The sequence below is a fragment of the Carassius gibelio genome, chromosome B19, assembly GCF_023724105.1.
Source record: "Carassius gibelio isolate Cgi1373 ecotype wild population from Czech Republic chromosome B19, carGib1.2-hapl.c, whole genome shotgun sequence".
Classification (NCBI taxonomy): Eukaryota; Metazoa; Chordata; class Actinopteri; order Cypriniformes; family Cyprinidae; genus Carassius; species Carassius gibelio.
Window position 1 is genome coordinate 12,083,823 of NC_068414.1, and position 25,405 is coordinate 12,109,227.

Below are 25,405 nucleotides of genomic sequence, written 5' to 3' on the forward strand. Positions count from 1 at the left end.
TTTTTTGTATATACAAATTTCAGTAGAAATTACAGATATTTTATATCTACATTCAGCAATATGATTTAACCACATTTCAGTACAATAGAATAATTTTTTTAAGTTTCATATAAAGATGTACTAAAGTCTTAATTAATGCATTTAGCAGACGCTTTTATCCAAAGCGACCTACAGTGCATTCATTGCATTCAGTGAATGTTGCTTTTTGCAACCGATTTAGGATTACATTACCCTATAATAATCACAATAAGGATAAGATTGTATATTATTTTGTTTGATGGCCTTAAAATTGTACCTTGTCTCTCATCGGAGTTTCATAGCAAACAGCTGAACTGGTTTTACAGCAGGCAAAACTCAAACAATTGACATTGTCTACAGAATGTTAAAGTGAATATGTATTTATAGTCTATGACTTAAGCAAAACATTTTATCCCATATGTCCCTCTCTGACAGCCATGGTCTCGACCCCAGATAAGAACGCCCGTCCCGTCAGCGCTCCCATCATGTCTCCAGTCTCCCCAGGTGACATGGCTGCTTCCCCAATAGCATCTGCCGCCCGCACTGACCGTAAAGAGACGTCCACACCCACGGGCCGTCCTCGCTCCACTGAGGTGAAGGCAGAGGCCCATGTGACAGATGGCTCCAAAACACACAGCACCAAAGCAGAGGGCACACCTGACATCAAGGTATGACACACACAAATGTGCTAAAAAAACACTCAAATATTTATACTTTAGCTTTTTCAATGAATGGAATTTTAATCATAATTAATACTATTTATTTTAGAGTCCACATTTCCCCCCATACAATGTTTTAGTACAGCTAAAAGCAAATATTTAAGGATAAACCTATTTTCATAAACTTGTAGGACTAAGTGTTTATACAGATATACGGCTTATTCTCACCAAGCTCGACATAATAACCAGCACAAATTAGCAACAAAATGCATCTTCGCTTGTGACCACAAATGCAAGGCAGCCATGATATTTAGGTCTGTGTGAGACAGCAGGAGTATGTGTACTCTCTCTGTGCTGCTGCAGACGGTAGCCCGGCGAGAACGACGGCACCGTGATGCCCCGCTGGTGACCGCCACCAATGGGGAGAGAAAGAGCCAGGTTTGTGCTCATGATTTCAGCCAAACACATAAGAGCATGTACAACAGTCATTTACCTTAGTGGCCAACTTCATTTTGTTATTATATGCGAAAACATTTTACACAGTTGGCCAATCACTAAGCTTCACCTCTTTTGATAACTGTTTCGCGCTCAGACAAGTTTTACTAAATGTCCCTCAACTACAGTCTTTTATATATGTAAAAGAGTTACAGTATCTTAAGTTAAAAACATGAATATACCTCGTTACACATACACTGTTTAAAAGTTTGCAATAATGAATATTGTTTAGTGTCCTAAGAAGTCTCTTCATGCTCATTAAGGCTGCATTTATTTGATTAAAAGTACAGTATAGACACAAATTACATTTGAAAATAAATTTTCAAAATGTTATCTGCCAGTCTTCAGTGATTCTTCAGAAATCATCACAATATGCTGATGTGATGCTCAAGAAACATGAATGATTATTGTCTATGTTGATAAATTTGATCAATATAGATGCTTAATATTTTTTTGATACACTACCACTTAAAAGTTTAGGGTAATTATGGTTTAAGAAAAGAAATGAATACTTTTTATTTGTCAAGACACAACAGATAAGACAAAAATATTACGCAGAAAAAAATGCTTCCAACATTGCTAATTAGAAACTTTATTAATAATTGACCAGCACATTAGCATTTCTGATGACACTGAAGTTTGATGTAATGGCAGCTGAAAATTCAGCTTTGCATCACGGGAATAAATCAATATTTTAAATATACTGAAAACAGTTATTTTAGATTGTAATAATATTTCACTATATTACTGTTTTTACTGTATTTTTGAGCATATAAATGTAGCCTTGTAGAGCATAAGAGAATTGCACCTAAAATGCAATGTGAGTCACTTTGGATAAAAGTGTCAGCCAAATGCATAAATCTAAAGTGTAAAACAGTGTTGGATTGGTCAGAAATGTTAAGGTGAGGCTTAGCAAAGGATCAATTATAAAAGCAGTAATTTAACTTTCAATAATAGACCATCATCTTTTGTATTAAACTATATATTAGATCATTCTAACAATATCACATACTATAAGTCATACATGAACAGCTGTGAAGAAATCACAACCATTGTGAATCATGCTTTTTATAAACACTTACATGCTCTCTTCCTTCCCCTCTGGGGTCTGAACAGTCGCCAAGAGCGGACACAGAGATGGTGCGCATGAGGAAGGTCAGAGCTCGTTCCGTATGGGTATCGCAGCATGAGGACGATGCCATTGTACTCATCATCTCCGCACTGCCCATGTTTTACAACAAAAAAACATTTTCTCATCTGCTTTGCCTGTATCTTGCTTGCACTTGTATGAGTTTGGCTGTACAAGTCAGCACTGTAGCTGTCAGATATGAACCTAGTATTCAGGGAGTGACAGTGAGTGAATCAATATAAACTGAGGTTTACGGAATGAGGAAAGTGTTCATTATGAGTGAAGTTCAAATGAACTTTTGCATTGTTATTGGGGCATTTACTCTAGCATGCATTGTCTCCGTCATGCTCTGTCTTTTACATATACTGTACAAAATCGTTTTTTAGAAGATAAACTGTGTTCCCCTGCTTCAAACCTGAGTTACTCCAAGTTTAAAACTAAACGGGATAAGTATTAATTGAAAGAAGACATTTACATCAGACTTTAGAATTTTTAAGACTAAGTCAATTTAGAGACATTTAGAGAAGTAATTTAAAGCTTGTTCAAAACTTAATATTTGTCAACTGTAACATGCAGATAATGTATAACAGAACTAGAGAAAAAAAATCAGTTAGTTGTTTGCACTATACAGTAGTATACACAATTTACACTAAAAACACAGTTAGAGGTTTGGACATACCTGTTTTCCTGAAAAAACAAAACAAAAACAAACACACATCCTAGATGATCCCAGTAGTATACATGTATATACTGAAAAGGAGACGGGGCCAAGCACTGAACCCTGTGGTACCCCTATGGTTAGCTGATACCTCATGATCCCCTGAAGAATCGACCTGTAAGGTAGGACTTAGGAGCCTTTCTCTGCTTGTTTGTGATTCCCATGTTGGAGAGGTTAGAAAAGAGACACTGTCAAAGGCAGCATACCAGTTGAACAAAATGAAGATGGATTATGTCCTTTCCACCCACAAAGGCGTATCTGTTAAATGTCCACATTGTAATCAAGTCAATAAAGTCAAATCCTCACTGGTTTTCTATCCAGCAAGTTGTTCTGTGGGAAGAAAGAAGAAAATATCTTGCTTAATTGTTTTTCGCAGTGAACTGGAGGAGAGACTAGTCCGCAGGTGGTCTGGTATTTAGTGTCGGTTGCACAAGTCTGCTTGAATGTGTTGGAAAGAGTGCGTAGTGATGCATTTATGATGGATGTGAGTGCAGGTTAAACTGTAGGAGAGATGGCGTATTAAAGATAGGAGGGAATTGGATCAATGGTAGGATAGGATGGTGATAGTGGTAGGATGATTGGAGAGGGGAATTTTAGAGACTTCTGCCTCCATAAGAGAAGAATAGAGATTTACATGTGAGTCGTGGGTGTTTAAGTTTGTTGTGTTGAGAATTGCCTGCTGCTGATTGTTACTGTATCTGTGAAAAATTGTCAAAGTTGTCAGCCATTAGAGAGGATGTCAGAGGGAAGAGGTTTATGCCTCCTCAGCTGCAACTGTCTGAAGTACTGTTGATCTTTTTTGTAGTTGGATGCTTTTGCAATTATAACATTTGCAGGAAAGAAGAAATCGGAGCAGTGGGTCTCTTCTCCAATACAGATAGGCTCTCTAAAGATGTGCTCTCGCCTGACAGCACACACAGTGAATCATTCCCAAAACTAGTAGAAACACCTTTTAAAAATGATTGTCTACTTTTATTTACACAGAACCATATGCTAGATAAAGCTATAACACACAATACATTGTCTATGACCACCATCACTTGTGGCCTGAGTTGGTTCAGAAACTTAGATAAGCACAACAAAGTGAAATAAAATATTTAAAATAAAACTTAATTTGACCTTATTATAAAGTGCACTTTTAGAAAGTGATAAGGAACATATGACAGTACACTTATGTGGTCTTTTATTTCAGTATTATTCTTCTTTTTTTTTTTTTAAATGTACTGAAATATTTTGCAATTTGAAGTACACTACAAATGCACATTTAATACAATAAGCACACTTATTTTTTCACTAGATAAAAAGCCCACCAGAAATGAATATTCAGTCACGTATGTCCAAACCTTTGACTGGTGGGGTGGTTTTATAGATTATCACAAAATTACAGACAAAGTCACTGATATACAGCTTACAACAAGACACAGTTTACACAGGTTTAGCCAGTGTGGCTTGGTCAGGATGCTGTTTTGATAACTCCAGAGTTGCACAGCAAATACATAGTGTTTCACCAATGATGGCAAAGAGAAGTTTAATTTTAAACCGATAGCTCATTACACTTTCATAACTTTACCCATTGCACAATTATCCCTGACCTCACAGTCACCCCTGACTTCTGACCTCTCCTCTCTGTCTAGCCGTGGCTGCTGGGGTTCATCCATATATGATTTGTCTCCATCCCTTCACGTCCCCACACACTGAATGCAACTGCAGAACAAACCTTAAAAATTACCCAAGAATCATTTCACGACTTTCTCAACGTTCAAAGCACTGCCAACTCTATTTTTTCCCTGTTCTTCACAGAAAAGAGCTAAGAAAATTGAGGGTGAAACTCTTTATATCAGACATAGCAATTTAATGTTGGAGGTTTGTATGGAAACTCTGGAAATGTCTTGTTTTTGCTGCTGCATGTATCACTGCATGAGATTCTGTTTCATCTTGTTTCTTTCTTCATTCTTCTCACCACACTCTCTCTTTTGTGTTTGTTTTGTAGCTTAACCCTAAAGGCTTGGCATGCACTATTTACCTCACTAACTGTAATGCAAGTACTCGCTTCTATTTTTTCTCTGTTTGCTTAGCACTATTTTATTAAATATATGATTGGGAATTATTCTTTCTTTGCTTCTTTTATATTAGATTTTTTTTTCATGCAAATTTGAGTCGATCCAAAAATGTAGCCAGTAGTTGATCGCATGCAAAAAGCTTTTTAATGAGTAACATTTATTTAATTGAAGCAACGTTTGATGCCTTTTAGAGCATTAGGCTCTTAGCATGAATGCCTTCTTTTAATTTTTACAGTAGACTCTTGCCTTTACCTTTTCTAAATATTTCTAATGGGCTTTTCACACTTGGAACAAATAACCCAATTATAACCGTTATCTTTTTTTCTGTTCACATTATTAAATTAAACCCGGGTAATCAATTTCTTGACTTAGCCTTCTGTTTGGCATGACCAAACAGCTTAGTACTACTGATTGGATAAGTAAAGCATGTGTACAGAACTGTCCACTTGTTTATTTTGTTTATTTTTGTTTATTTATTTGGGTCCCCATTAGCTTCCACAATGTGGTTGCTAGTCTTCCTCCACTTCTGAAACTGTCACTGCATAAATCTGCTAATGTACAAAAAACAGCAACAACACTGTCTCTTATATCTAGATAACGTTTTCTGTCACCATTTGACAATTTTAATGCTTTCCCTGGGACACTGAAACTAAACAAAACAGCTGCACGAAGAGCATGGATTTTTAATCAGGGAATAGTTAAGTTTACAATTGTTTTTTAATTGCTAAACTACTTGCTGTAACTTTCTAGCACCATATTGTTTCATGCTGTTTGGCACCACAGATTGGAGTTTAGCACTACAAAAAACATGCTGACATGCTTCTAATACAGGATTTCATGACTCAGGGTTAAAGTGGCCTTTAGGCTGGGTTAAAAATATATTTACCCATGGTTAAACATACTGTGACAAGCCCATAGATATACTGAAGTCTACTGTTTAGACCGATATATGTGACCCTGGCCCACATAACCTGTCATAAGCCACACAGGTATAGTATATATGTAGCAGTAGCCAACAATACATTGTATGGGTCAAAATGATTGATTTTTTTCTTTTATGCCAAAAATCATTAGAATATTAAGTAAAGATCATGTTTCATGAAGATATTTTATAAATTTCCTACAAATTTTTGCCTAGTATCATGCATTGCCAAGAACTTCATTTGGACAATTTTAAAGGCGGTTTTCTCAATATTTCGATTTTTTGCACCCTTAGATTCCAGATTTTCAAATAGTTGTATCTCAGCCAAAAATGTATGCTTATGACTGGTTTTGTGCTCCAGCATAACATATAATCATTGGCTGTACATTTAGATTTCTAATGCATGCTTTTATTGTTTTATTTGTTGCCAGTTCACATGATTATAATATTACTGATTTGTAGTGTTACACAGTACAGGTGCATCTCAAAAAATGTGAATATCATGGAAAAGTTATTTACTTTTTGTAATTTAATTCAAAAAAAAGCAAACCTTCTTATATTCTAGATTCACTGCACACAAACTAAAGTATTTCAGGAGTTTTTTGCTTTAATTCTGATGGTTATGACTTACAGCTTAGGAAAATATTTTTTTTTTTTAATATTTTTTTCTAAAAGATCAATCAAAAAAATATTTACAAAACAGAAATGTTCAAGATCTCTAGAGCAGGTTTAATTATGCACTCAATACTTGGTTGGGTCTCTTTTTGTATGAATTACTGCTGCATGCAGCGTGGCATGGAGTCAATCAGTCTGTGGCACTGCTGAGGCGTTACTGAAGCCCAGGTTGCTTTGATAGCGGCCTTCAGCTCCTCTTTATTGTTTGTCAGATGTTACTTATCTTCCTCTTCACAATCAAGCACAGTAATATCATGGTCATCAAACCACTTGGAAGTAGTTTGGCACTGTGGGCAGGTGCTAAAGTCCTACTGGAAAATTAAACCAGCATCTCCATAAAGCTTTTCAGCAGATGGAAGCATAAAGTGCTCCAAAATATCCTGGTAGATGGCTGCATTGACTTTGGACTTGATAAAACACAATGGAGCAATACCAGCAGACGTCACAGCACCCAAATCTTCTCTGACTTCAGAAACTTCACACTGGACTTTGGATTCTGTGCCTCTCCAGTCTTCATCCAGACTCCAGACCTTGATTTCCAAATGAAATGTTAAATGTACTTTCATCTGAAAAGAGGACTGTGGACCACTGAGCAACAGTCCAGTTCTTTTTCTCCTTACCCCAGGTGAAATGCTTCTGACGTTTTTCTGGTTTAGGAGTGGCTTGGTTGTAGCCCTTTTCCTGAAGACATCTGAGTGTGGTGACTCTAGATGGCTGACTCTGGCTTCAGTCCACTCCTTGTGAAGCTCTCCAAAGTTCTTGAATCAGCTTTTCCTGACAATCTTCCCAAGGCTGTGGTCATCCCTGTGCACCTTTCCTACCACACTTATTCCATCCAGTCAACTTTCTATGAATATATTTTGATACAGCACTCTGTGAACAGCCAGCCCTTTCATCAATGAACTTCTGTGGCTTACCCTCCTTGTGGAGGATGTTGATGATTGTCTTTTGGACAACTCTCTGGTCTGTGGTCTTTCCCATAATTGTGGTTGCATGTACTAAACTAGCCCAAGAGGTACCCAGTTTATATATTTAAAATTAATCAAACTAATCAAGCTTGTAACTATCAAAATGTAAGCAAAAAAAAAAAATAAAAATCTTGAAATATTTTGGTTTGTGTTCAGTTAATCTAGAATATAAAAAAATTTGTGATTTTTATTAAATTACAAAAAATAAAGACATTTTCCATGATATTAAAATTTTTTAGATGCACCTGTATACAATCGGTATAGTCTGTCCCAGTCATATATTTACATAGTTACTACAAAGGCTGTTTCCATTGTTGTGAGGTCTAATGAGTCTGATAATGAGTCTGAAAACCAGAAGGATTCTGTGACATTAACCCCTTCACTTACGTACTAACCTCTTTTCTAACCCCGTGACCTCTCTATCTAACCAAATTTCATATACAATAACACTATGTGTGCATCAAATACAGTTTCATTATATTAAGTGTTTAATATTGCTGTTGGTGTTTGAGCCAAGCACTGTTTTGCATTCTGCTTTCTTTCATAAATCAGCAGACATGGGACAAATATCCATCATATGCTGCAGTGAATTATGACAGCATATAATTTATTTAGTAGATCATTTATTTAGTATAATTTATTTATTTAGAAACTGCTAGAATCTAGTCATTTGACCCATGTCTGATCCCAGGCTCTGTTGACACTGGAGCTTGGACAGTTTATCTAATGGTAAAACTTCTGAAGTGCTCACATGATCCCCACCTCATCTCTCTCCTAATAACAAATTAGCATTAGAAGAGATTGATTAATGATTTAAAAACTAAAATTCTATTTTTTTTTTCACAAACCATAGTGAGCTGCTTGCCAGACTGTCTTTTAAAGTAAGCTCCAGCAAAACCATACAAAACAATGCTACATAAATCGATTGTTATAGAGCTGATATTAACATGTTGCTAAGCTACAGACACAATGCTTTAATAGATATTGAAAACCTTATTGCAATGCATTCCTGGTTTTCCTTTTTTGGAAGTGATATGTAGAATGAGAATGTTACCTTAAAATTCTGCCAAACAAGGTATATACAATTTGTTTTTTACATGTGTATAGTGTGTGTAATGCGAAATTTACCATTAGCATTGTACTGTACATATGCAGCAAGATTTTTCTAACTGTACATATGAGTACAGATATATCGTTATCCCTTATATCTTAGAGGAAAAGCACAGGCACTGGTCAAAGATTTCAAACTTTCTCACATATACGTCTAGAGGAGAAGACTTTGAGTGGGTTATATGCTCTATATGTTTGTATCTAAACTGACCAGCACCACTATGTAGATAGCAATGTCACTCCAACATGGTGGCTCACTAGCTAGATAGTTAGGTAGAAATTTGGAAATTAAGATGTTTTTCTAATAAATGTTTAATTTCCACTTTAAAATGTCTAGTTTAGCAGCTCACTAGAGTTTGGAACAAAACCATAGTGTCTTAACTATACCACAATGCTTTTCATTTGTTATTAGTTTGCCACATAGCTGTTTCAAACTACTAACCTGTGATCTTAAATGTTACAGCTTGTAACTTGAATAATTCTTAAAGGGATAGTTCACCCAAAAATGAAAATTCTGTCATTCTCTCAGCCTCATGTCGTTCCAAACCTTTAGGACCTTCGTTCATCTTCAGAACACACATTATAATATTTTCAATGATATCCTAGAGCTTTCTGGCCCTGCATAGACAACAAGGATACTACCGGGTTCAAGGCCCATAAAGGAAGTACGGACATTGTTAAAATAGTCCATGTGACGTCAAGGGTTCAACCGTAATGTTATGAAGCTGAGAGAATACTTTTTGTGTGCAAAGAAAAGAAAACACTGCACCTTGTTTACAATCAGGCGAATTGTAAACGACATGAGGTTGAGTCATTTATGGTCTAATTTTCATTTTAGGTGAACTATCTCTTAAAAAAAACAACAACTAAAAATTAAGGAGACTGACAAACTTCTTGGCAATGTTATTTATTTTTTTAAGTGTCAGCTGTCAGTCTGTAGTCTGATGGAGATGATGAGGGATGGTTTGTCATGAGAGTGTTTCATTCTCGCAGATGTTCTGTTGGGCACCAAGACACAGATCTGGAGTTATGTGAATAAACTCAAGCTCATTAATCACAATCTGTCTGTGCACACATGGATCATTTGTTTTGGGCAATCACAAAGCCTCCTCTCTGACATGAATATTCATAGCCTCACAGTGTCTGAGCATAGCTGATTACCCAGTGCCACTGAGCTGAGATGATGGGAGACAAATTGGGCTGCAGGTGATGAAAAAGAGGAACATTAGAAGACAGTGAAAGTGTAAAGAAGAGACCTGTGTCTTGGTGGCCAGTGGCTGATCTATTGAATGGTTTTGTGTGTGTCATTCACTCGACTGAAAATAAAGTGACTAGGGATGGGAATCACAGGAAATATAATGATTTTGGTCTTAATTTATGTTAAATGTACTATAACAATTCAGTAAGTGAATTGTTTGGTGAGTTCAAACTCATTATAAGCCCATGAGTTAAAGACAAAAAGTGGTCTTCTGTGGAATCACTACAAAAACTCTCTTTTGGAATTTTTCTTTTTAAAAGTGTTGCTCATATTCAATGCAGACTGCAACCTCACAACCCACTCTAGATCGGGTCTTTTGACATTCAAGTATTGTTAACGGAACCAAATATCTTGAAATTGTGCAGTAAAAATGCTTGATTCCCAACCCTAGATGTGACGCCCCTGAGATAGATTGGGGTAAAACAGTGATTCATGTCAGATCATCTTACTAATGAGATGTCTTCTTTGGGTTATTTCCCCTCTCCTAATTCTTCATCTGTCCTGTGCTCTTTCTTTTTATCTCAATTTCGCTGCTGGTTCCCAAATTTCTCTTCTTCTATCCTCCTTTTTTTTTGACGTTTTTGGTGAGCTTTCTCTCTGCCTTGACCTCTCTTTCTCTCTCAGGATGTGGAAAAGACACAGACAGAAATCATGCGTCATCACAGCAGTATCAGCGAGCTCAAGCGAAGCTTCATGGAGTCGGTGCCCGAGCCCAGGCCCAGCGAGTGGGACAAGCGTCTGTCCACCCACTCGCCCTTCCGGACCGCCAGCATCAACGGCCAGCAGCAGCCCGACGTGAGTACTGGGGTTAAAGGTTACTGTACACTGGTGGATATTTGACCCTTTGTATGCCTTTTTCATAAAGACTGGAAAAGTCTTGATGATAGATTGCTGGCTTCATGAAATGGAGGTAACTTTAGCTGTCCATAAGTGTTCAGCTGTCTATATATATATATATATATATATATATATATATAGTATGTTGACAGGTTTTTGACAGGTCAATACAGAGCTAGTGACTGTTTTTTCCAAAGTTTGCCAAAAGTGGCATTAAATCTTTGAAGGATACTCAGAGTTTGTTAGTTGTATGCAAATTAGATATGAATGAACAATGCGTAAGTTATGCTTTCTTTTCTGAGTTATCTGTTTTGAACTATTGGATGGATTTCAGAGCTGTTTTCAGTGACTGATGAAACACTATTTGCATTTTCTTTTGTATTACTGTGGAATCACCAAAGTGTTCATAAATTGCCAGCCTCTAGATGACACATTTAAAAAAGTCACTTTATATATAAGTTAGACTGTCTTTTCCTGTGTAAATTTATTGTTATTATACATTCAGATTTTTCATAATTAAGTGTTAATTTTCTTTATGTATTATAGTTTTATTATTATTATTATTATTATTATATATTTATTTATACATTATTTACTTGATTCAGGTTTTATATATATATATAATTTTTCATTTTAATTTTAGTTCAAGATTTATTCATCTTTGATAATAATATCCTGTTGTAATTTGCATTACTTTTTCTGTTAATTTCAGTTCTAGTAATTTTAGATATTCAACTTAAAAAAATAAAATAAAAAATATTTGCCAGAGCAGCATTTCTTACATTTTCCAATTTTGTTTTTCATCTAACATTTATATTTTACTATAAATAAGCCTTTAGCCTTTATTTCCAATTAACAAATACATTTTTTTTTTTTTATCATTGTAGTTTTCGCTCATAATAACTATAATGAATCTCATTTTTAGAGAAAGGTTTTCATCAATCATGTAGTATCAGTGTCAGAATGGTGTATTTTCCAGTCATAGTCTGTTTGCTGTGACAGGCAGTAAATTAGACAACTTCACCCATGGATCTGAATGCTTATTCTGTCAGCCTGTTAAAATCATTCGGAATCATAAGAACAACTAATGCTGATCAAGCCCCGCTCTCTTTCTTCTGTGGAATACATGGGAGAGTTGTGCTGGTTGCTCTTAGTCCCTGTGGGAAACAGTAGAAAGCATGCAATACTTCAAGTCTTCTCTGTTCATACAAATAGAAGAATAATCTTCTAATTGTCTACTTTTTGTTTCACAGATAAAAGGAAGTTATATAAAACTGGAAAGTATGTGAACAGAGAATTAAAAAGTTTCGGTCACACTTTATTTTAGGGTCCAATTCTCACTATTAACTAACCATTAACTATGACTTTTGCCTCAATTAACTCCTTATTTGCTGCTTATTAATAGTTTATAAGGTAGGTGTTAAGTTTATGGTATTGGGTAGGATTATGGATGTCATGCATTATATGTACTTTATAAGCACTAATAAACAGCCAATATGTTAATAATAGACATGCTAATAAGCAACTACTTATTAGTGTGAATTGGACCCTAAACTAAAGTGTTACCAAAGTTTTTTTAAAATGAAATTGTAATCGTTACGTAAATAAGTTTTATTAAAGGATTTCATTCATTTTCTTTTTCACTGATACAGCATGCATCTAGTTGCTCATTGACACATGTAGCATGTTATCTGAATAAGCAGTTATTTTATAAACTCTCAGTGTGCGTTTGTGTGTGTGGGTACGTGTGCACACAGGTGAAGACGCCTCCTCTCCTACCCCTACACAGAGTAGCGGGGGGTATATCAGAGGTAAACGTACTCTCATTTGGTCATTACTGCCAGGGCTGTGAAGCATCTGTGCCTGAAAAGACTGACGTTTCTTTATGTAGATAAAGAACGACACATGCAGAAGCACAAATGGCTGTTGGACGCTATGGCCATGGCCCAATCAGAGTAGGAGATCTCCTCTCTCTCTGAATCTGCTCAGTGCTACGGCTTTGATAGAGCCCCTGACCACGCCCACTCCCAAAGCCACGCCCCTTTAGTACTGCTGCTGCTCTCTGAATGGCTAGCGCCGGCTTTCCTCTGCTTCGATCTGCGAATCGCATGGCTAGATTCCACTGCGTTACGATGCTGCATGAGGCTTTTAGTTTATTGACAACCAAAGTAGCTCTAAAAGGAGAAAGTAGTAAAAAAGGAAATAATAAGAAACTGACGCCTCCTCCTCTTCATTTCATTGTCTTTTCCCCTTTTCATCCTCTTGTTCCTGTCCTTCACTGGTTGTCCATCCTTTCCTTCCCTTTGTTTACTCTCCTCCAACCCTCCTTGCAAAAGTCTTGTCCTGGATCGCAGTCTTGTCCTCCTCCACTGTCATCCATAGCTCCTTCTCCACCTCGCTCCTCCTCCTCTCCTCAAGCAGGAGTGTCTAGAAGCGCCCAGAGAGAGGCGCGTTCTCTCGCCCCGCGGCCCTCCTCTGCTGAGGCCTATTACATCATGTACCAGTCTCAGACTTGAGCACACTAAACTGCCATATCACACACTCCTTTCAATCCAAAATGAACTACAATTCAAATTCTCTTATTCTGTCAAATTCTGTCTAAAAAGCGTGCACTTGTATTTAGAATTCGGTGTCTGTTTTTTTTTTCTCAATAGATTTCAAAAGCACATGTCCAGCATTGAACATCTCTGTGTTAGGTCTAGACTAATATTCAAAAATGACAGCCCTAGTAAGAAATGGAAAGATACTTCTTTTGATTCCACCGAGCAGTTCAGTTGAATCATTCAATTAATGATTCATTTGCAAATTATCAGGAATAATTCCCCATAATTGGCCTTAAATGTAGATTAAACAAAAATTTGATGCAGTTTTTTAATAATTAAATTATGTTTTATTATAATAATCTCTTTCCTAAAGCATTTTTTGTAACTACACGGCATGAATTAACATCCACTTCTCTAATAAAGTCTCTTAACTAATTTAATTAATAATTTATTTACTTTTCATTTCAATTAATACATGTACATTTTGAAAATGGGGTAAATATTGCAAGTTTTGAAAATGATGCCATTATAATTTCTGTGTAAATAAAAAAAAAAACACAGATTTATGAAAATGGTGACGTCATGCACATGCGTATTACGTGTTCAGTCTTTAGGTAGTCAAATGAACATCGCCAACTACTGGCCTGGCATTAAAAATACAGCGTTTTTTTGTTGTTGTTGTTTTCATGGAGCTGTATGAACCGAAATCTTTTAAAAATGGGATGGAAAAAAAAATGTATATGTATATATATATATATATATATATATATATATATATATATATATATATATATATCAGTCATGTAAATGTACGAGTGTGTGTTTCGGGTGTGTTTCCCAAAAGCATTCGAGTTCCATCATTATTAACACAGTTCAACAATTTTGTTGTTGAGCTAGTTACAAAGATTTACTTTTAGATCTCGAGCTGTGGTTAGAAGCATAGCTTACTTAAATACTTATGGATCTTGAGCAAAACAAGCAAACTAACATATGCAATCTGTATCTTTCATTCCGTACATAGTTAATACGTTTTTTAACTAAAGGCTTTTAGTTGGTCAAGAGAATGAAAGCAGAATCTTTAAAATCTGCATGTAGTGTATACATGAACATAATTGCTCTAGTAAAGGGATCCTCAAATTTGGCTTGCAAGATCCACTTTACTTCAGAGTTTAGCTCCAATCCTAATCAAACTCACCGTATTGTGATTTTCTAATGATCCTGAAGATACTGATTAGCATGCTCAGGTGTGATTGATTAGGGCCACAGATACATTGTTATTTAGTCACAGCAAGAACCTGATATTAATTTGAGAACAAATAGCACTCCACCTCTTGTTTGGTGTCATTAACTACAGCTCTATTTTGTTGAACCAACATGCAACGTACTACCATGGTTTCAGGAAGAAATCATGACTACCAGTTTAATTCTCCAATGATGCATCGTACAGTGATAGTTCAGCAGCAAGCTATGCAGTTGTATGGGAAATGCACCCCTGACCAACTCAGTCAATTATAAAGTCATTAGTCTGAACACTCATAAGTTAATTTGTGAGTCTTTTTGATCAATTCAGAGTCATTTGTTCGTAAATCAGTTTACACCGGTTGTGCTGTACGTTGTTGCGTGCGTTCAACGAGAACATTGCAATATAAAGCTATGTTGTCCGTTTAAGCACTTTGTATTTTATTACATTTGATTCAGACCACAACCTCTCAACTAAAACAGTTGCTTTGTTTCTCTGTAGCTGTGGTGCTACAGATTCACTCATATCCCCTGTTCAGTATTTAAAAGTATTTATTGGCAGAAACGCACATTAAAAATGGAATCAATTCCGAACCTTAGTTAGCAACAATTGTTTATTATTTGTGGATGACTGTGAGTCTAGTTCTGCGACAGAAACATCCACTGATCTGATCCTCGCTTAGTGACCCGTCCCATCCAAACCCTGCTGGTTCTTATGGTGTTTTCTGTCACTGACGGATACTCACACTGCCAAAACAATGTCCAATGTCTGCTGCCAATCTTAATCTCAATCCAGTGTCCATCAACACCATAAAAACCCATAAGGCCTTTGCTTAAATCCATCTGGCCCGCTTCAACTCTAAGCTCAGATCCTGAGCCTGGACCCTTCAGACCCACTCCCCCTCATCAGTCTCTCCCCACTCCACATGTGTGTTCATTGTTCTGTGTCTCTCTTGGTGTCCCGTTGCCCTGCGCAGAGATGGAAGCGTGCAGCAGGCACGTCCAGGCGAAAGCAGTTAAGGGTCAGGTGGGCGCCCGCGCCAGGAGGCCCGCCGCTGCTGCAGCATATGGAGGAGGATGAAGATGATGATGATTGCAATGAAGAAAAAGACACTGAGGCTCAGGGACATGTCATCCAAATCTTCATAGGCATGTCCACAGAGGAACCGGCCCGTGTCTGCCAGCTGTACCCAGTGGTACTGCATCGCCCCCGCGTCTCGTTCCTGTTGAGCAGCCTGCTGGTCCTGACGCTGATGCTCTGGTGGCTTGTCTTCATTTGAGAGACCGTGGAGGAAATGAAATAGATATCAGGGAGGCAGCAGCTGCTCTCAGACTGAGCTTGTCTGGATTATGAGAAAATAAGGAGCGGTTTTACTATTTCTCTCTCTTGGATTCTAGGCATTGTTTCAGTAATAATAAAAAAACAAAAACATTGTTTATTACAAGATGTTTGCGAGATGAGATCGAGTTAAGTTGTTCTTCTGATTATGTTTTTTAATTTTCTGCAAATAAGTGCAAACCATATACCACACAGACTACATTTAAAACTTTGACTTGTAGACCGTTTCAGGTTTAAGGGATGTTTTTGTTAAATGGTTTGTGATTGGTCTTTCAGTTATACACAAGCAAAGGCTCAAACCTATGTTCATTTGAAACGTAAACTTTTTTTTTTCTGCCTTGCAAACATTGTAATTCCTTCAGTATGTGCAAATGTAGTGGTAGCTCCACGCTGTGACCACTGGACTTCTCTGGACAACTTTTCAGCACACGTAGCACTTTGCTTCTCTTTGCAGATATAAATCTCTCCTCCATTGCCAGCCGATCCATAATGAAAGGGACATTTTCTGTAATACCGTCTTCTTCTTTGTGAAGTATTTATGTTGTATCAGCCCTAAGTGGATCAGACTTTCAGATCAGGGCTTTAATTACACACCACACAAATATTATCCTGTTTCTCCTTCAGTGGGACTCCAGCATGCATCAAAAACATCAGTACTACTGTCATGCCAGTTTCTAAATGTGTCGTACATGATACAACAATCATAGCCTCTTTCTCTGTAAAAAGAAGTAAAAAATCTACTGTTGTCAGAGTAGATGGCATATTTATTTGACTCATTTTTGAGGTGTCTGGATCAGACTGGTGGAGTGATGCTGGACAGTCCCAGTAAAGAGTAGCAGATTGTGGATTTGATGCATCGTAGTATTCAGAATCCTTCTGCAAGATGGGCGATTGCAAATTTTGTTCAGGACATATCTTTGTTCCTAATTTGCTTAATTTTCTTATGCAACAGTAGCATTTGAGCTCAGACTGGACTGGCGTCTTACCTTAGACCCGCTCTGAGTGACTGTCATCAGTCATAGATAAATAAATGTGTCTATGTTTGCTCAAATCATTCGTGATCCAGCTTCACCTCCGGAAAAAGTGAGTATAAGGTTTTTTTAAGGAATCTTTGCAAATGCCTTTCCTAATAATGTTCTAGTCAGCAAGTTCCGTGGCTAAAGTAAACCATCTCATGAGAACAGCTCGTCATCCCACGGAGGAGATGGGCGGGGTCAGCAGAGCTCATTAGCATTTAAAGGAAGATACACTAAAATGGTTTAGTGCATAATAAAAGTACAGTATGTTATATGTTATTTTCAGTAAGACCCTAAAGAATCATGTCAACATGTGGAAAATGGGCATCCAATAACCCCTTGAAATGCATAACTATGTAAAAGGAGACTTGCAGACTGATGCGAGTTTCCACACCAATCTGTTCTTTTGAAAGCACCACACGGTGAGCCCATGATTTGGCTTGAATTATCCAGAGTGTTTATTCCCATCTGTCAATCTGACATCGCCATTATTGGATAAAAATTTAATTTGACTTACAATGTGCCAAATGTTCCTAGATCAAAAGCTTTTTTGGCCGAGTGCCTATAGATAAAAGATTAAAAAGCAAAACCATACTAATTTTTGATGGTTTTGAAATGCATAATCTGCATATCTGAGCCAAGCATTGTGGGTAATAGGAACGGTGGGCTTTTAGGTTTGATGAAGGCTTCATTCAGGTCCTCTCAGTCAAGAGGATGTATATAGTTGTAGAATTAACTCTTCATTCTTAATGGAGGAGTGTTTGTGGAGCTTCCTGATATTTTCTCCACTGGGACTCAATTCTGTGAAGAATAATTTATTTCCAACCGAGACTGATTATTACAGAAATCATAACTTTCAATCATTTTCCTTGGAATTTATGTTAATATACTAGCAAAAGCATGCAGTTATTTCTTATACTACAAATCCAGAACTATGTTCCTGTTTTACTCAATACCATAATTGTGAAATTGTTAATTTATTGCAGTCCACATCGCGATTGTGACATGTTTGATTAATTGGGTTTAACACTTTTCTCTGCCTTTATTATTAACTCAGCTAGGTGGCAATTTTAAAAGAAATTCAAAGAAATCTAGTCAGTGTGCCATAATAAGCGTTTTTAGATAGCTTTTCTTTTTTACACACCATAAAAGAAAATTATTTTTATTGGAAAAGGTGATAAAGTACATATGAAATCATTGAAGTTAATGTATTTTGTACCTGTTTTTTTTTGCCAACTATTTAAAGTCTCACGAGGCTAAGCATTTTTTCTTGTCTAGCAGATAGTCAGCACAGAATATCAATCTCACGGTACAAATGCTTGGCCAAAGGTCCCAGAAGGTGTTTAGTAACTGTTGATGTGTGTGAGGTGAAGTAAATGTAGTGAGAAAAGCAATTCTCTGCTCACTTTCTACTGTGTCTTGACCCCTCTCACAGTCTCCTGTGGTGAAGACGAAAACGATCACCATTTCTGATGTCACCAACTCCCTTCGCAGCGAAATCGCCTCCAAGGACATCCCAGTTGTGCATACAGAGACCAAGACCATCACGTATGAGTCTGCACAGGTGAGCCCGCTCGCTCTTTGAATCAACCTTATTGCTGACATTTCTTTTGGTTAGTGTAGAAAAATCGTCCATCTTTAAAATACATGAATTCACTTACAACAACAAAACTCATCTCATGTTTTTCCGTTACTGTGCGCCCTTTGGGGCTCCAAAGGAAATGGCTTTGAATGTACTGTAAGTGATAAATGAGGGATGTAATGGAAGAGATTTCTAAGCACATGTGTATTTGTTTGCTAATAGCCCAACGCGCTTTCAGAGAAGGAGTCTGGGATGCTGTTGAGTGCTCAGACCATCACCTCAGAGACCGTCAGCACCACCACCACCACCCAGATCACCAAGGTACATGAAGCTACGTCTAAACCTGCAGTGTCTGCTGCGAAAACAACAACTGATTTGTGTTAAATGGGTTAAGCACAACGTAAAACTTCAAATTATAAGACGAACACTTTCTGCAAAACACAATTACTCCACACTTCAAGTTAGGGCACAATGGTGCCAAGAGGCTGTGTGTATAAGATAAAGCCATGTTTAATTACAATATATATCACCATTCCACAGCATCTTACAAAGTTAGGGAAGAGTTGGCGTACTGCACAGATGAGATATACACTTCACTGTGTTTCTGGCTCTCTCATTCTCTCGTTCTCTTCCCTTTCTCTGCTCAGACGGTGAAAGGCGGGATCTCAGAGACCCGTATCGAGAAGAGAATCGTGATCACTGGAGACACTGAGATTGACCATGATAAGGTGAAATGCACATAGAGTTAATAATCATGTCGGCCACACAGTAGATGCAGAATGTTTTATAGACAGGAGTTATAGGATAAAAACGTCCTAAAGGCTCGGAGAAGGAGAGTATGTCAACAGTATTGGTCTATTTTCCTGAAAGAGAAAAGCTAATTGTATATATCTGAAATGTTACAGACCTCAAATCTTGGATTAAAAGCCACAAAGGTTCAGTTTTTATTTCATGGGGCCTTTAAATGTGTAGGTTTAGTGGACTGGTTTCAGTACTGTCCTCTCTGCTCTCCAGGCTCTTGCTCAGGCTATAAAGGAGGCGAAGGAGCAGCACCCTGACATGTCTGTGACTAAAGTGGTGGTGCATCAGGAAACCGAGATCACTCCTGAGTAACTCTGGCGTGAGACACAGGTTAGTTTCCTCCAGCACAGCCTGACTGAGAATGAGACCCGCTTCAGCACATGAACCATTACAGCAAGTGAGATTAATATAATATATATGCATTTATTTTAGAAATACTGAAGTGATCTGCATGCCAAAAAAACATCTTGTGATAATGCCTCTAGTTATCACTCAGCATGTTTTATTCAGTTATGATCAATATGAGAAGCCAAACTGGAGAAATTAAAGGAGCTCTAGTGGAAAAAGTGGAAAAGTAAAGGAGAAAGTGCTGCATTCTGAGCTGGAGGGTGCAGTTTGCTAAAAGACCTAAAACTGAAAAAATATGATTATAATTAAAAAAGAAGAGAGAAAAAATGCTGAAGTTAATGACAAGTTATTTTTTACCCTTTAAATAAGGTGGAAAAAACAACTGATTTTTCGTTCTGTCAGCCAGATGAATTAAAGCTGCTAACAGACGACTGCTGCGAATATTCAGTGATAAAATGATGAGTGACTGCAGCAAATCTACAAAATAAGATCTGCTGCAGACACGCACATGATTTCACACAGTATATCTTCTGCAGTATAATTAGAGTGTATTTTATTCATATGACTGAAAAAGAAAAACCTACCTTTCTGGATTTCTTTATTTAGAGTGCAATAACAATTTTAGACATGCTTCTTTTTAGAATGAATAATGAGTAATAATATTTAGTTGTGAGTGTGTCAAAGCGATTTCAAGAAGATTTTATGTAAAAAAGATTGCTGACCACTGTTTTAGGTTATACAGGTGCTGGTCATATAATTAGAATATCATCAAAAAGTTGATTTATTTCATTCCATTTCATTTGAAAGTTGATTAATTCAATTCAAAAAGTGAAACTTGTATATTATATTCATTCACTACACACAGACTGATATATTTCAAATGTTTATTTCTTTTAATTTTGATGATTATAACTGACAGCTAAAGAAAACCCCAAATTTAGCATCTCAGAAAATTTGAATATTACTTTAGACCAATACAAAGAAAGGATTTTTAGAAATCTTGGCCAACTGAAAAGTATGAACATGTACAGCACTCAATACTTAGTTGTGGCTCCTTTTGCCTGAATTACTGCAGCAATGCGGTGTAGCATGGAGTCGATCAGTCTGTGGCACTGCTCAGGTGTTATGAGAGCCCAGGGTTTGTGTGTAGTGGTTCTTGAAGCACTGACTCCAGTTGCAGTCCACTCTTTGTGAATCTCCCCCACATTTCTGAATGGGTTTTGTTTCACAATCCTCTCCAGGGTGCAGTTATCCCTATTGCTTGTACACTCTTTTTCTACCACATCTTTTCCTTCCCTTCGCCTCTCTATCAATGTGCTTGGACACAGAGCTCTGTGAACAGCCAGCCTCTTTTGCAGTGACCTTTTGTGTCTTGCCCTCCAATGGTCGTCTTTTGGACAACTGTCAAGTCAGCAGTCTTCCCCGTGATTGTGTAGTCTACAGAACTAGACTGAGAGACCATTTAAAGTCTTTGCAGGAGTTTTGAGTTAATTAGCTGATTATAGTGTGGCACCAGGTGTCTTCAATATTATTTCAATAAAATTAAAATAAATAAACATTTGAAATATATCAGTCTGTGTGTAATTAATAAATATAATATACAAGTTTCACTTTTTGAATGGAATTAGTGAAATAAGTCAACTTTTTGATGATATTCTAATAATATGACCAGCACCTGTACATTTCAGAGCTATGATTTAATTCCATACTATGCCTCCCTTTCAATATTGCCAGCATTGCTCCTGCACAAACACATTATTGTATCAGTGATGGAGTCTCCTGCCCCTCTGCGGCTCTCTAATAGCACTTGAGATTGATGTGTGTATGGCATAGGTTTAAATCTCTGCTCCTATGTGCCAATCAGCCACACCGTCTCCCACGATACATTAAACCCATCACAGCCTTTCTGAGATTTTGTCTTTTCAATTTTTATAAAAATTTGACATTTTAAAAATTGCTAAATTTCAAAACTGAGGATTAGTGCAGGCCTGGCATTACAAATAAAGCAAGATCCTTTAATTAGATGCAAACGATGGAAACCCTCCAGAGCACACTTCATACCAACAGAAAGAAGTGCTAAAGGAGAAGCTCGGAGAATTAGACATGGACACTTAAACTGTATGATTTACTGTTACCATTAACTGTGCTCCAATAAAAAGCTCAGTCCCTTAGAAAGCACTCTAATACTGCCATATTTACAGCTGTTGCACACACATGCAGGTTGGTGATTACCCAGTTCAGCTCCAGAATTTCAGTCGAGGGGGGAAAGAGATGCAGAATTTCATTCAATATTCAAATGTATTAGATATTAGATGATACATCATATTAATTAGATGATGTTAGATGACCTTAATATTCAGTGTTAATAAGTTGTTAATAATTTTATTTTATTAAATTACTACTTACTACATACTTATGGGCCATGAGGATGAACAGTGCTATTTTAGTATGTGTGTGTGTTAAATGCACTATTATAGTATTTACCAAAACAGTTATAATAATAATTTGAATTAGCCTATATTTAATATTTTTGTTGTCTTTTTTTAGCAATTTTGTTGTGTGCTCTTGTCATTTTTATTACTTTTTTGTAATATATATATATATATATATATATATATATATATATATATACTTTAACATTCAGCCTTATTGCTAAGTTTTTTTTATTTATTTATTTATTAACTTGACAAAACAACACTGATAAAGACCATCACTTCATTCCCAGAATAATTTATCTGTCTCCAAAAGTTTCTAAACATTCAACATTTAAAACACTTAAAAAATAAATAAATAAATAAAACAATCAACAGAATGTTTGGATTTAAGATTGCTTTTGATCTGTTGTTTTGACTGTATAGAACTTGGCTTACAGAAATATATGTAATAAAATGAAAAACAAGTCCAGAAAGGGAAGCGTCTCCGCGTTAGTCCTTTTATTGTATGAGTGTGTGTGAGGCACAGGGCGTCTGGTGCTGTTTAAACAGCTGTCAGGGTGGTATGTATACAGACACACAGCTCCTAGAGGATGATGGGTAATGCTGCCCTACTAGTTTGTTCCCAGAGTGCCCTGTGTTGTGCGTGCAGAGACCCAGTTCACCCCATTCGCCCCGTCAGTGTTTACCTCTCTTTCTTTCACTCATCCAACATTATTTCCATGTCGTTCAGGTCTGCATGCCGCAGGCCATCCTGTTTTTCATCACTGACTCTGTGACCCGTGGGATTGTTTACTTTTTGCCAGAAATGCTGTCCTGTTTTGTTTGTCTCGCATGATTGTTGATTAGGCTTTGATCTCACATCAATGCAGGGTGAAAGAAACGCGACCAGTCGGGTTTACGAATGTGAAAATACAACGCAAGATCCCTGACGACCGGCCCCTTCCCATCAACCCACGGGTTCCCTCACGGACAAACACTTCCTGTAGCAGCACATGTCCCACCCAGTCATTTCCATCTGAGACACATCTGTCAGGTCTCAAGCAACTCATACTGCAAACTGAGCATCCAGCGTCCACAAGCAGAATTCACTCCTCGAGCAGACTTCTTCCAAAACCCTGCCTGACCTGCACCACGTCAAAGACATTCCATGATGGACTGAACCATGTTACAAAACCCTTTTCTAAAACAGTGGCTAAAGAGCAACTTTTTAACTCAGATTCATACTGTGTTTGGTGGATTCCAAAGGGTTAGTTCACATTACAATAACTGGGCGGCAGGAATTTTCTTAAAGTGTCATTTTGTTGTTGTTGTTGTTATTGATTTTTTTATTTTATTTAATATTTGTTTGCAATTGGTTGATTATCTGTCATAATCTGAAACACTTAAAGGGCACTTTCACCCACCCAAAATACAAATTCGTCATCTAGTGATGCTAAGCTGAATTTTAGGATTTTCTTGATTATCAACATTCTTCTTTTGCATTCCACACAAGAGAAAGTCATACAAAATTGATAAATTGATTATAGAATTTTTGGTGAACCATTCCTTCGAGTTCTGTAATTCCATAATTTAATTTCCGTTCATGCATTTAAATTTGACAGGTTTATCATAAATGTTTGAACACACCAATAAGATTTGAGCATTGCAGGGGAAGATTTCAGTGAGTAAATGGCAATTGTTCCTTAAAACCATCATATGATGTCGCAGGACTTGGATTATGGTATATGAGGCACATTACTGCTTTTTTTACTTTTATGGTGCTCATTTTTGGAACGGTTTGGGAAAACATGAGTAAAGTGAGAGTAAATTACATCATTTAAATTTTTTTTGGGTGAACTGTTCTTAGTCCAGAAGTCCATCCTGTTGTAAAGTCCCCTATTTTATGTTCCTCTTAAATGTGAAAGTATTATTTTGGTCTCAGTGTAAAAATAATGCGTCATTTTCCTTCAGAATGCTGGAGCGATTTCAGATATTCTCTTGTGTTTTAAAGTTACTTTGCATTTTTGTTGAAGGCTTGTATAATTGTTCTTTTGTTTTGTTGGTAACGTCGTCCTGTGTCATCATGGATTGGGGGTCCGATGAAGATATGGTGGGGTACTGTAGTGAAACTACACTCTGTGATATTTCTATTTATTTTCATCAGTTTGTTTCTCGTTTATGTGTGTACTTTGCATTTTAGATGCCCTGCTCTCTTAAATGCAGCTTTGATGTTTTTGTATTAGATCCAGAATCCCAAACACCAGCTCCCGCCAGTTTTTAAATGGGATTTGCAGGGATAACTTTGCTCATGTTCAGTATATTTCTACTTTTCTACTAGAGGGGGCAGTATGTTCTTACCCATGTGGTCTATAGCAGATCTGCAGAGCCTTCAAAACGAACATCCACACACGACCTGAAGTGGTTTTAGATGAATTGGAATCGATTAGCCAGGAATGGGGCTAATTAGCAATTATGGTAATTAATTGTGCCAAGCATGAATCTGAAAGAGATCGGGCAGATCTACAGCAAATTAAAATGAGTTTCAGTCATTCATTCAGACATTCATTTGCCTCTGATTGACTTTAAAGGTCACGACTGACAATTCTGGAGCAGTAATTCAATTCTAGAAACTCAAAAGTGGGAAATTGAGGATTTTATATTGTGCATCAACACTGCCGGTGGCGTAAAGCATACTGCCCCACGTCAAACTGACGAGTCCAGCACGTCCTGTTTTTAAATGTCTATTTTAAAATGTTACGCTTTTATAATAGTTCAAATAGTATCCTGTACAGAGACCGAGGTGGTGTAGTTCGTTCAGTGTTGTTTTCTTCATTGTTGCGGTTTTCTTTCTTCTCATCACACCCTTTTTTCTTTTGCCACCACTGGAAAAAAGACAAATGTACAACATGGCACCATGCACTGAATAAACTCCAACTTGGACACATTCTTCACACAGTTTCAAGAGTGTTTGCTATTCAAGAGCTTTCTTAATGCATGTTTCAGATCTTCTTATGAGCATTTACTATGTGCATGTTAGTAATCATTCGTTAAAACGAAATAACTTCCTTTCCAGTTGACATCAGTCCTTCTTATTAATAAACCAACACCCATTTCATACAATCCAATCAGTTCCCAATGGATAAAACATCCTGCGTAATATATTCCCCTTTAATGTCCTGTTTCACAGAAATGAGTCATATTACAGAAGTAGTATGGGATGTTAATGTGGTCTACCTCATGAAAAACTCAACATTGTACGCCAGAAATGACTTTA

At 37.0% G+C, this 25,405-nt stretch overlaps 1 protein-coding gene across 7 annotated transcripts in view; it reads left to right on the plus strand.

Annotated features, from left to right (window-relative positions):
• Positions 1-25,082, plus strand: part of LOC127978985 (protein 4.1) — a 64,000-nt gene extending 38,918 nt beyond the window's left edge. For 2 of the 7 annotated variants that reach the window (XM_052584035.1, XM_052584041.1), the window contains exons 12-21: positions 454-686; positions 1,041-1,115; positions 2,289-2,327; positions 4,820-4,882; positions 10,637-10,807; positions 18,422-18,550; positions 18,791-18,889; positions 19,216-19,296; positions 19,583-19,699; positions 23,022-25,082. In XM_052584035.1, the coding sequence (XP_052439995.1) occupies positions 454-686; positions 1,041-1,115; positions 2,289-2,327; positions 4,820-4,882; positions 10,637-10,807; positions 18,422-18,550; positions 18,791-18,889; positions 19,216-19,296; positions 19,583-19,681 (989 nt within the window). In that variant the 3' untranslated portion in view covers positions 19,682-19,699; positions 23,022-25,082. The remainder of the gene's footprint in view (positions 1-453; positions 687-1,040; positions 1,116-2,288; positions 2,328-4,819; positions 4,883-10,636; positions 10,808-18,421; positions 18,551-18,790; positions 18,890-19,215; positions 19,297-19,582; positions 19,700-23,021) is intronic. The other 5 variants (XM_052584039.1, XM_052584038.1, XM_052584036.1 and 2 more) reach the window with 5 other exon arrangements.
• Positions 25,083-25,405: the final 323 nt, after the last annotated feature.